At 36.3% G+C, this 13226-nt stretch overlaps 1 protein-coding gene across 1 annotated transcript; it reads right to left on the reverse strand.

Moving 5' to 3' along the window:
* Positions 1–1888: 1888 nt before the first annotated feature.
* LOC106052453 (uncharacterized) lies at positions 1889–12931 on the reverse strand. The gene is made up of 7 exons (XM_056027494.1): positions 12697–12931; positions 6208–6505; positions 5256–5661; positions 3753–4534; positions 2839–3014; positions 2544–2655; positions 1889–2051 (listed from the first exon to the last, which is right to left on the reverse strand). Exons 1-7 carry the CDS (start codon positions 12768–12770, stop codon positions 2025–2027), a joined length of 1875 nt encoding a protein of 624 aa, XP_055883469.1. The 5' UTR covers positions 12771–12931; the 3' UTR covers positions 1889–2024.
* Between the last annotated feature and the right edge of the window lie 295 nt (positions 12932–13226).

Genomic DNA, 13226 nt, shown 5'->3' on the forward strand with positions numbered 1-13226 from the left:
CCTTTCATTTATCAGCCCTTGATCGGGGAAAGGTAAACACACAACCTCTTTTGTCTTGCCCGCCGGATGTCTGAAGGACGGTCGCGGTTGACACCGCCTTGGTTTGAATGCAAGCTAATCCTTCTCCCCCCCCCCCCCTTCACTCACGTCTCTCTTTGATCTAAGAGATTACACTGGTCAACACACCGCGTGATATTCCAAGGTGCGGCTCCCACCTCGAGTCAAATCCACCCACGTGTGAGATGAAACTTAGCCTAGGACATTTCCTGTGTCCGCTCACATTTTCCAGGCCTTTGTATATAAGGTAAATTAAATAAAGTCAGACCCTCTCTTTCTCATTCGAGCTGAGCTATCGAGTCTGGACTATATCACTTATTCTTTCTCCTAGAGGAATACCTGGTGCCTCCCTCAGGTGTCTGCCTATTTATCGGATCACTTACCTGCCTATTTGCCTACTGGCCTATCTATGTGTTTAGTGCTAATCAGCGCTGCACTTGCCTAGTTGCTATCAAGAATCACCTATTGCCTAGTTACTGGATCAACGATCCATTTACCTGCAGTTGTGCTTAGTGCTATTCAGCGCTGCATTTGCCTACTGAGATCTACTCAACTCTACTACTTGGCGCTATCGGCATTGCCCGCCTATTCGACAGCCCACCTGTCAAGCTATTAGGCGCGACGTCCCTATAGAGTCAGATCTGTGCGAGACGTCATAGCTACGCCAACCCTCTGCAACTCACTGGACATATCCTGTTACTCACACTGCCCACGGCAGATCAGCTCTGCCCGCAGTAACCTTGTGCCCACGGTATCCGGCCACCCGCCATACTGTGCCCACTACAGATACTAGACCTTGGGACTGAGACTCCACAAGAGCTATATCGCCGGCGTCCCTCTATCCGCTAGAGCGCCACCTCCAGCTGCAGAACCTCAAGCCAGGACCCAGCCAGCTGCGACAACAACAGGACAACCAGCTAAGTCAGAGGACAAAGTGACATACTCTCTTATTATGTGCAAGAGTGATGATTAAACATAGAATATACTAGAGATAGATGCTAACCCTCCCCCTTTTTATTATTATATGTATATTTATGTAAATAAATATCCTTTATTTTAACTTTTGTATCTATCTTTCATTGCTTTGTCTCGTTGCGTGCCTGCTCCCGATTCATATGCTGATAAGTGGGGGTGTGATTGCTTTCAAAAATAATCATCCCCTAGACATAAAACGTGCCAAACACACGTCACATTTCCCCACTTGTCACACTGCTTTATTTTATATCATGATCTGGAAACCAGTTATATGACAATCTGAGACTCACTTATACTTGCATGGCCCCGTCCAATGTTACAAATGGAGAAAAAGTTAATAGAATTTAAAACAAAAAAAGGTTTGTGTGAACGCTATACCAAAATGGCCAAGTTTTGATATGTTACAGATGTTCCTTCTGAAGGTAATTACATCCTAGCCCAAATCTCATGTAAGACGACGGGGTGGAAGGTGGGGGTGGCATCAGGCAGGACCATTCGAAACCAGTCCGAAGTGCCTACACACAACCATGCAGCCATAAGACGCAACAAACCTTTGTTGTATTAAAAGGCGTGTTATTCATACAACTAATTTGGAAATAGTCTCTTGTGTAATAAGGTTAATTAAATTATGATTTTCTACTGGCAATACTAATTAATTTCACACAAGCTGTATTGAGATACCCACATATTTATAGGTGCTGTACCTACAAAAAAAAAAAAAAAGCAAAAAAAAAAAAAACACACACACACACAAAGACTGTACCAGACATCCAGAACATAACACACACAAACTGTGACAAACTCCCAAAAACAAACACATTTTAAATAAATCAAACAGTTTATTATTTACTTCTATTCTCATTCTCAAAGACAATGTGCCGACTTATTGACTTGGTGATGATAGCAAACTAAATAAACATTCGTCAATCAATGAAGATGTGGATTTAAAAAAAATGAGACATTTTGGATGAATTTGATGACTGGCTCATTACTTAATTTGAAATTCTTGCTGTTCCATCCTGAAATAAACGGTAAACAAAAGCCTTTAGCCAAAAGGTCAGAAATAAAGTTATATTTGCTTATTAAAATAAAATAACTTATATTTTGGTTTTGGTATTAAAAAAAAAGTAAAAGGAAAAATTAAATGGTTTCTCTATCTCTCTTAGTATAGCTTACAATGAGTGACCCTTAACCTGAGCTGTCCAAACTAGAGGAAACCTTAGCAGTTTGTCACTAATTTGTGTACGAATTAATCCCCCCCTCCCCAAAGGACCTTGACAATCTGGCATAACAACACAGCAAACTATCAATTTTATTGCCTTTTTGAGAAGTCTTTGTGTCATGATATGCGTATCAAATATATATATATATCATCCTTAATCTGAAAATATTTGGGTATTGCTTATTTGAAGGGAAAAAAAAGATTAAGCGATTCTTGAAATAATAAAGCATCTCATTTCCAACTTGCTAATGCCACAAGAATAACACTTCAAGCGTGCGGTCAGCTTTACCTCCATCTCTTCTTTGATGCATTTGATAATTTTCTTCTTTGAATTCGGACACTGGATGCAGTACCTACTGTGAAAGATCAGACCCGAGGGCGTGCGGCAGACAGGACAGGCCCTGTGAATGAAAATAAGATTTTATTTTTAAAATATATGCAATGTCCAACTAAGGGCTATAACTTTAAAAAAAAAAAGGGAAGGGGGGGAATCGCTGTCAATTTTTTTTTTGCATGAAAAAAAAAAAAAAAAGACAATAATGGCAATACTAGTCATTTAGAATCTATTCTATAGAGAGACCTACTCATGATTTGCCATGGCCTCGTTTTGATTCCACCGCTCGAGGCACCTAACACAGAATACGTGCGGACAATTCTCCTGGACCCCAAACGGATGTTCTAGGCCTATGGAACGTATTCTCTCGTAACAAATATCACAGTCTCTATCCTCACTCTGCAGCTCATGCTCAGCAACACAAATCTAAAGACGGAACATGAAAAACATTTTATAAAATTCTTTTTTATAAAAAAAAAGTTAATATTAAGTATAAGTGTATCAATTAGTTTGGACATGTAGCTACAGATACAATGGACTTGGACAGAATACATCTGTGCGATAAGAAATTTTGTTTACCAATTGTTTTTATTTAACTTTTAGCTTTCTCAGTGCGCTATGATCTTATCATTTGTCTGGACCAGTTGAGATAACGGGGTGGGAAGAGAAGGGTATCTTGGTGAATGTTTACATGATCTGGGTTTTTTTTAATGCATAAAATATGTTCAAGCATGTCTCAAGAGTCCTCAAGGGAACTAATTCAACTTATACCACCACAACTGTCAATTACGATTTCTTTCACTTGTTCAAGATACCAGACAAAATAATTAATTACCAATAGTTAATTTACTAAATGGTTAATTTTTTTTTTACTGATACTTGTGTTGTCTGTTAAAAGAAATAATAGTGCACAACTTCAGTTTAATCCGAGATTGGGTGTGGGAGAAATAACGTGTACAAACTTTTTACCAAACAGAGTGAGTTAATAAAAAAACAAAGAAATATTTTGGGGATTTTTATGCCGCATTTTAAACACGTATTTAGTCTAATCCAGTCCTGGTACTTCAAGGTTGTTAGCTTTTATTATTATTGGAAGGAAAAGATATAATTAACCCTCCCCCAATGTTAACGCATTAGAAAACAATCAATCTAATCAGTACTTACACCTTGATGCAGAGAAGGGTTAAAAGGATGGCATTTGGGCAGGTGGCACAAGAAGCACCTGAAGCCGTGGAGGTAAGGGCAGTCCCCTTCACATTCACCCAGATCATTGTTTGGACACAGATCCAACAGATGTTCACTGCTTTCCTCGTTATAGGGTGAATCTTCGTGATAGGGTAAATTTTCATGGTAGGGTGAAATTTCAAAATTTTCATGGTAGGGAGAATTTTCATGGTAGGGTAAATTTTCATGGAATGGTGAATTTTCGAGATAGGGTGAATTTTCATGGTAGGGTGAAGCTTCGTGATAGGGTGAACTTTCATGGTAGGGTGAATTTTCATGGTAGGGTGAATTTTCATGGTAGGGTGAATTTTCATGGTAGGGTGAATCTTCGTGATAGGGTGAATCTTCGTGATAGGGTGAATCTTCGTGATAGGGGGAATTTTCGTGATAGGGTGAATCTTCATGGTAGGGTGAATCTTCGTGGTAGGGTGAATCTTCTCGGTAGGGTGAATCTTCTCGGTAGGGTGAATCTTCTCGGTAGGGTGAATCTTCGTGGTAGGGTGCATCTTCTCGGTAGGGTGCATCTTCTCGGTAGGGTGAATCTTCGTGGTAGGGTGCATCTTCTCGGTAGGATGAATCTTCTCGGTAGGGTGCATCTTCGCGATAGGGCGAATCTTCTCGGTAGGGTGAATCTTCTCGGTAGGGTGAATCTTCGTGGTAGGGTGCATCTTCGCGATAGGGCGAATCTTCGTGTTCATTCTCTTCTAGCTCGTTCACTGACACTATAAACAAAATTGAAACGATGCTTGAAAAATACAAGTAGTATTGAGTTATTGCTTTATTTTCTGATTCAAATGGAAATAATTTGTAACGAAACCCAAACCAAGAGAATGATAGAATATAGTATATCTCAAAAGCTGACCAGATATTTCCGAAACAAAAATAAAAAAAAAAGATCTATATTACAAGCAATCTCAACATGACCTAGGAAACATGTTCCCCTCCTAACAGAACACAATGAGACAAACATGTTCCCCTCCTAACAGAACACAATGAGACAAACATGTTCCCCTCCTAACAGAACACAATGAGACAAACATGTTCCCCTCCTAACAGAACACAATGAGACACACATGTTCCAAAAGTTGACATCGGAACTAGTGAAACATTCACTTGAGTATCATCAAAGAAGGCGACAGTGTCCTCTAAAAGATGCAATTTTTTTCAAAATGCCCCAACAAGACACTGCCCCCCTTCCCCCAAATGTTAGAAGAAAGGCTGAATGGAAAGCTGCCTAATCTGGTCACCATTGCGATTTGTTATTACAATTTAAATTTAATATCTTCATATGTTGTTGTTCCCAAACTTAATGAATGCTTAATATAGTTCAATATATTAATATGCAAATAGTGTGATGTACATATCAAGCGATATTGCACCTGGTTGGCCACTAGTGTGTGAGTCATGAAATAACCTATCCCAAACAGAAATAGGACACCCTACCTTCTCTAAGGTCAGCCAATCTTGGTGCAGTCACTGTGTCATGGGCAGGACTTCGTGCTGAGAGCATCAGACTATAAGATCCACGAACACTCCTGATGCCAGACTCTGATTCTATATAAGCCAGCCCTCTAGCGTTCATTGGCTGGTCACTGAGCATTGCAAAGGCTCTTTCAGGATCTTGAACGAGTCGCAAACATTCATTGGCCAACACCAGGGGGACGTCAAAGCGAATCCGGCCTGTCCGGTATTGTCCCGAGGGGATGCTCGTCATCAAGGTCGGCGGTTCGGCCGAGAACATAATTCGGACCGCAGCAAAAAACGGTGATCCTTGACTGCTAACTGCTGGACCAACGTACTGTGGCGGGATTGGATTTATTAGATCACCATTAATCAATTCCGGTGTTACCTGAAATGAAACATACATTCATTAAATATCCGGACTTTTGTTTTTGTTAACCGCACCTAACGACACGCATAGTGAGATATATAATTGTAAAAGTAATCATTGCCGTTGATGCTGTTACTACCATTCATTCAAATATAGTTGATGTAGTTGGGTTATAAGATGACAATGATGTATCAAGTACATCCCGTGCAGCGGACGATAGCTGGTTCATAATATTATAGCAGAATTGGTAACACTCGGTGCAGACGAAGATGTCTGGTTGAAGAACCATTCTAAGTTATTGTTTACAACCGATAGCTCATTTAAGTGCATCCTGAAAGCATAAGTTACATCCCTTGCATTAGATGATGGATCGAGGTTGACCTGCCCTGAATTAATTTTAAAATACGATGCTGCAAATGATGGTTGCTCGTAAAGCCGCCCTAAACTACTACCTACATTTGATGCAGTGGATGATGTCTGGCTGCTGACCTGCCCTGGATTAATAGCAAAATATGATGCTGCAAATGATGGTTGCTCGTAAAGCCGCCCTAAATTACTACTTACATTTGATGCAGTGGATGATGTCTGGCTGCTGAGCTGCTCTGATGTACTGTTTAAAGCCCTTTCTCGAAATGACAGCAGGTTTCTGAGTCGCTCTATAGTTTCGGATAAACTGGTAAGTCTATCTGAAAAATGTTGTAAATCTTGTGCATCATATGATGATCTGTTTGGCTGTTGCTCTGAAGTATCAGATAAAGTCCGAGAACTGGAAGGTGTGGGAATGGGTGAAGCTCTGAGATTTGGATGGTTCTGCTGGACGTCTGTAGACGTCTGAGAGTTGGGAGAGCTGTTACATTCCAATCTGACAAAGGAATAAGACATTTATTTGATGGCAAACATGTCAGAGTGAACATCATATTTTCTTCTTTTTCTTATATTAATACAGTGACATATTTCTTTTAAGGTTTTAATATTCTACTAAGTCTATATAATAGATTATTTTGCCGTTTTATTTTGTTTTCTTTAACTGTACATTACCATACTAGTTTATCGATAATAGTATTATCCTTGAAGACGAGATCATTTCCAACACAAACAAATGCAGGTTAAGGCGATCCCTGCGAATCGTTTGTGCTCCCACATTATGTTGCACAAGCTACAACCTCCTTTTAAGGAAGGGAGGCGTTGGATAGGACCCATGCTCTTCACTATATACACAACACAACCAGGCCGTATTATGAGTAGGCCTACATAGTTTTTAGAACAAAAAAAAAACATATTTTTAGATTGCCGGAGGACCAGCTTAGAAACACTTTTTTTTAAATTATTTGTATTTCATTCATTTGAGAAATATAAAATTGAATATACAAGTAAATATATTACAGAAATGAATTTACTTCATTATCACATATTGAATGGATGATAAATTCAAAGCAACAATGTAAGTTGGCCTAGGTCTATGTAATTATATACATATATGTTAATGTGTTCGCCTTATAATTTCACGATAAAGAGACTAACAAGACGTTTGATAAACTAGAAACTAAAAGGACAGGATTTAAAAACTGCACGGTTCCCAAACTGATAGATGCTACCCCAGCCCGGTCCTATTGTCATCACTGTTAATGTAATGTATCTTTCACCAGATGATGGGGCTCCATATTGAACGTTTTCTAACTTTTCTTGAAACGGAGAGCTACACAGGGAAAAGTGTGTCTAAGATTGTGCATTAGGTAAACTATAAATGTGAGCAAGATGGATTTTTAGTAAAAATTGATTCCTTCCAAGTCTATCAAATACAAGGGTCTGCAAAATATAATATTGAAGATTAACAAGCAAGTGTGGTGGCAGAGTGGTAAAGCGGATATCGAGCCGAGAGGTGCCGGGTTCGAATCTGTGAAGACTAGGATTTTAAATTTCGGGATTTTTAGTACGCTTGAGTGCACTGTAACTCTAATGGATACCTGGCTTTAGTTGTATTGGTTGGTATGCTGGCCACGTGACACCCTTATTAATCGATATTTTCAAATAATCAGATATTTCTTGAAAGCAAGTAATTGTATTTTAAAAAGCAATATTCATTCATGGATTATCATTTCGCTTAGGTATCTAGGCGCCCGAGCGCCCAAGGGGACGCCAAAATGGGTATCAAACAGAAAAAGAAGACCTTTGCATAATTTGCCCTGTAGATCTCAACATCTGAAAAAAAAAAGGGGGGGGGGTATATTTTTTACATTTTTAGATATATTTCACGTGCTGGTCATTCTCTGAATCTTGTTGGAGGTGCTGCGATCGACTGTCGTAAACTTTTAAAGACTTGTTTAAGAAATATATAATGGCTTTTAAATATTTATTGTTTCACTGTCTATACCAGCTCGGACAATAGTTATGCCTGCGCTAGGTGTTGCAAAATGTTTAGGTTACAGCTGAGGCTGCGTAGCCATGGGAATTACTGCATTCCTCATTAATCTTCGGACTCGAAATTATTTTAATGCTTATATTCTTCTTAATTGTATCTAAGTCAAACCCTATAAATATCATAAATCCTATTTAGTACTGACATATTGCACTGGAGGTGTGAGGGCCCTTCCCTCCCAACTCAAATAGCTTGGAGCCTTTTCAACTTAAAACCGGCCCTGCTTCGAGTACCATGAATTATTTTGAACTATTGCTGCTGCTTGTAGACAGTTGAACCAGTTAAGTATGAAACATGTGACTGCGTCTTTGAAGAGATGCCTACATGCCAAAATGGAAATGTTTATTTTGAGGGGCAAATGCGTATTTTCCTAAATATCAAGAAATATACCCAGGAAAGACTAAAATTAAATCATTCAAGCACATAACATACATGAAAGGCAGCTATCCTAAAGTTAACACAGCATAAAGTTATACAAGACATTTTGTACATTTGTCAAAACATTTACACTTTTAGTCTTTGTCTTAGACTTTTCTAGACTATGTTAGAATAATAACGTTTTTGTCACTTGGCAATGATCTTATGATCATAATGTCTTTTGTGTACTTCACATTCCATAATAGCGACAACAGAACATTTAGCTGGATCAGTGACATCTAGTTTTATAGAAGTAATTTTGTTTATAGGCAATTTCTTTACAAGGTATCCAGCCACTGGAAATATTTTATATCACTCAGATATTCTTCTTCCAGACCTTTTTTACTGTTAGCAATGAAAGCTTTGGCCTCCTCTACAATCACTAATAACAAACATTTTACATATTTGTTTTTGAGGCAGATAATTCTAATTAGTCATTGAACTTCTTTCTAATATAAAAAAAGCTTTGCTATATGGTTTGTTGGACTAGTCCGTTTCGTTTCTTTTAATAAAATGTATTGGGCCGGAAGTCGCTTTTTTTTCCTTATATATCTTTGCATTTTTCAGTTCTCTTTTTAAATTAAACTGACATTATTATGCTATAATTTTAAGTGTGCCCGATAGAGAAAAACATTTTGCACAAAAATACGGGTAGTTGGGATCAAACCCGATAGAGGCTATAAAAAGAAAAGACCTGAAACTAGCGCGTTAAACTACACATTTACAGTACTTTATTTGATGAGTATTTTACCCAAGATCTGTGTTGTTGTTTTTTTAGGACTAGATTATTTCAAGTACCCGGCATTTTCCGATACACAATTTCATACACAAAATAATTGTTGAAAAAAATTGTAGTGATTTTAAACTTTAAATGATTAGTTAAAAATGTGTTACTCTAATCACTTTTGAATATTAGTTTGTTATGAATGTCACTGTCTATTTTGTGTCTGTTCTAGTTTCTTAAATTTTTCTTGAGAAAAGGGTTATTCTCCTAATGGGTATACCTGATTTCTCCAAGCAGCCTTTCTAAAATATTGGTCCTAAATAATGCTATGTTCATAAACGAAAAATCACATGGCTGCATTATGATAAATGTACGTGTTAGTTCAATATATTTTATAGTACTAGGTAACTAAAATTAACTGTATAAATAGACGTAAGTTTCTTTTTTTTCTGTTAGACAAAGTCATATGGCAAATTTTTGTTTATATCATTCTAGAAAGGAATAATAATAGAAGTATACAGTAAAAATAATCACTAAGTATTTTTTGTATAGTTTTAATAGTTTGGAAAGTCTGATAAGATTACAAAGAGAGTTTGTGTTTTTGCAAATGTACACAAGGTACACAATGAGTCAGTCCATCTCTTCTGATTGTTTAGCAATGAGTGCAAAAATGTTGGCTTCGATATTTTTAGCCTGAATTTAAGAAGTTACAAAATTCAAACAACTAATATATTGCCTCTTCCATAAAACTTTGTATTTAAAAAATAAATTTATCAAATGCTCGAGATCCTGCTTGTATACTTAGGCCCTATATGAATCGATCCGGTATTAATGTATTAAGTAGCAATAACTCCGCACAAAAAAAAAAGTTAAATGAAAGAAGATTGAGATATACATATATTTTTGTTACGGTACTCATCGGTACGGGGTAGCGGCACCTTTTTTCAATGTCGGGAAAAATTATTACTTTTCTTGTACTTCAACGTTAATTGTTAATTTATTAGTAGTTTAAAGTTAGGCAATCTATCACTGAGTACCGGCACCTATTTTTGTTTTTTTTACAAAAAAAAAATCACATTATATATATGTATACTTTGTATACTGCTTACGTTCAGTCGACATGCCGTATTATTAACAACACCTATATGTGAAAGTCTCAATCATCTAGAGTCTTAGACAGTCATTATTTTAGACTAAATTTAAGTAGAGTCTAGACCTAGTAGGCCTATTACAATTTTTAAAAAATCAGTCATTAGATATCAATAGCAATTTTATTATTAGGTCTAGACATTGAAAAGTAAATCTATTAATACACTATAATAGATCTAATCATCTAAATGTAAGTAGGCCTACTAACTTTATAAAAATGTAGAAGTATTATAATGAATGTTGTATAGATCTAGATTGACTAGATAATAGATAGATCTATAGATAGATATCTAGTTTAGTAGATTAAGTATAGAGTATAGTAAATGTATTACAGCATTATTAGGTCTATGTCTTTTGTCTATATCTAATAATCTATTAATTAATAAACTTTAGTCTTTAGTAATATCTAGAATTTATTCTAATAAAAACTGACTATAGGCATAGCATAGGCTAGACTCGGCAATTTAGTCTCAAGATAGAATCTATACTATTACTAGATCTAATCGATTTTTATATATAGATCTAGACTAGAATTTTATTATAGATCTAAATATACTATTGGAGATATGATATGCGGTGTTAGCTAATAGAAACGAACCTGAGTTTTTCTAAACTCTAATACTTGGTATGTAGTAGTAAATCAGCACCTACCTAAATAAATCGTAACTAGAAATAAAAAATCTATATTTATCGTAGTATATATAGGTCTGTGGTTGTAAATTATATAGCCTTCGTAACTTCTTCTATAGAGAAATGACTTTTGTAATTTCTTTTACATAAAAATTGGGCTATTCGCGTCTGACACATATATAATTTTTATGTTCAGCAACAAACCCTATTGAGTCTGCCTTAAATGCCCCTGATTTCATTCTTTGAACTTATGCCTTCATAATTAATGGAACAACCTATCTAGTCGCTAGTGACTATAACAGTAGCTACCACAGAAGATACATTCTGCAAGTTATTTTCATGGAACATCATTTTGATTCACTTTATCATGCTAAAAGAGAGATTAAGCGCAACAAATGTTTCTTCAATGAAAACCTCTGCCATTCTCACTTTCATCTAAAAAAATATCAAAACCAAATCTAGAATAGATCTAGATTTGTAAGCAGCTTCATTAACAGTTGATTGTTTTTTAATGTCCATATTTTAGATTCCATAATTGATACGAAATTGCTTCTTTTAGGTAGATTTAATTTTAGATCTAGATCTAGTTACAGATAGGCCTATCTAGAGCCTTGAGTTTTCGAGGTACCTCCTCTACTAGAGTGGAATCTAAACCTACATTGATTGCCAGTAGTCTAAATTTAAGTCTATTACACACCTGGTCATATCTAGAGCTAGAAGGTAGACTAGAATTAGATTTAGATCTAAATCTAGAAAAATTTAGATCTATATTTAGATTACACAATTAGATCTAATTAGGGTTAGGGTTTGGGAAAAAATTCCCCTCCCCACTCCAACGTTCTGGATCCGCTAGTGGATCTAGATCTAGTATCTAGATCTAAATCGTCATTCTAAATCTAGACTTAGGCCTACGTAAATTCTATTATAGGTGCCTGACATATCTCTGGTTCTAGAACCAGTCTAGATGAATTAGAACTAATCGATCAATTAATTTCCAATTAATTTGAAGACTTCATATAAGCTGACACATTGAAAGGAACTCAACTTTATTTAGATCAGTAAGATGTAGACCTAGTAAACATTTAAATCTTAAATATTTAAATCTTCGCGCGTCAGCGCTCGCGAAATAAAAAAAAAAGCGATACTAGATCTATCTCATGGCAGATCTAATAGGAATAGTCTAATTCTAGGCATTGAGGCACTGATCTATATATATAATTAGCAAGAACTACTTGTTTTTGTTTTTTTTTTTAATTTGTTTTCTGCTTTAGAGGGGGAAATGCGTATTTTCAAATGATAAACCGTACTCGCGTATTTTCGAGTCCATTTGTGTACAAAATACGCAAGATACTCTGATTTATCATTATATTCTAGATGGTTGAAAATAAGAGAAATGACGATTGATGTATGCAAATTGCTTTTTAAAAATAGTCTATACAAATGTAATTTTAATCCTGAAATAATATGTTGTTTCATTTGTTTTTAAATCTATAATTTATGTTCGGCTAGGAGAAAAAAATAATTACTCTATAAGTTGTATAAAGGAACTATTATTGTTGTTTTTTTTTCAGTATATCCGAAATGTTTATTTTGTTTATAGGCATTGTTCTAAGCAGCTCATCTAATACTTATAGCTAGATCCCCATCTAATAATTATAGCTAGCGCTAGATCGTCAGTAATAAAGTGTGTTCAAAAAAAATGAGTCACTTTACTTACTCTTCTGGTCTGCTTGGGTTGTGCTGACCACAGTCACAAGTTGGTATCCTTATGGTATGCCCTCCTTCGGCCATTGGAACAAAGTCAATTTATGCAATCCAACAAGAAACACACTGAGAAAATAATTCCAAAACAAAGTTCTCACGTTCAATTCTAAATCTACGTTATAGCAACCATTTTAATTCAAGACAAAATTGTAATAAAAAAAAGGTACACAGAAGACTTGTGCCTGGCTTATGTAGGCTCAAGGCAATCCCCATGACCTTTTGAAGAGGAAGGGGAGGGGGCACTTCCTCCGTGACATTGTAGGTGATTGTTCGACCATTGTAGGGAGGGATTGAAAGTAGTGGACAATTACCTAGGCTTGGACAATACCACAGTAATGCACAGGAGGCCGGACAACGACGTTGCGTTGTATCTACCCACGTGGTTAGGCATTGAATTTTTTCCTGATGTTTGAAAGTGTTAAATTAACACGCACACACACACATACATACACACACACACTCATACATCTCTTTCTCTCTCTC

The sequence above is a fragment of the Biomphalaria glabrata genome, chromosome 4 (genome assembly GCF_947242115.1).
Source record: "Biomphalaria glabrata chromosome 4, xgBioGlab47.1, whole genome shotgun sequence".
NCBI lineage: Eukaryota > Metazoa > Mollusca > Gastropoda > Planorbidae > Biomphalaria > Biomphalaria glabrata.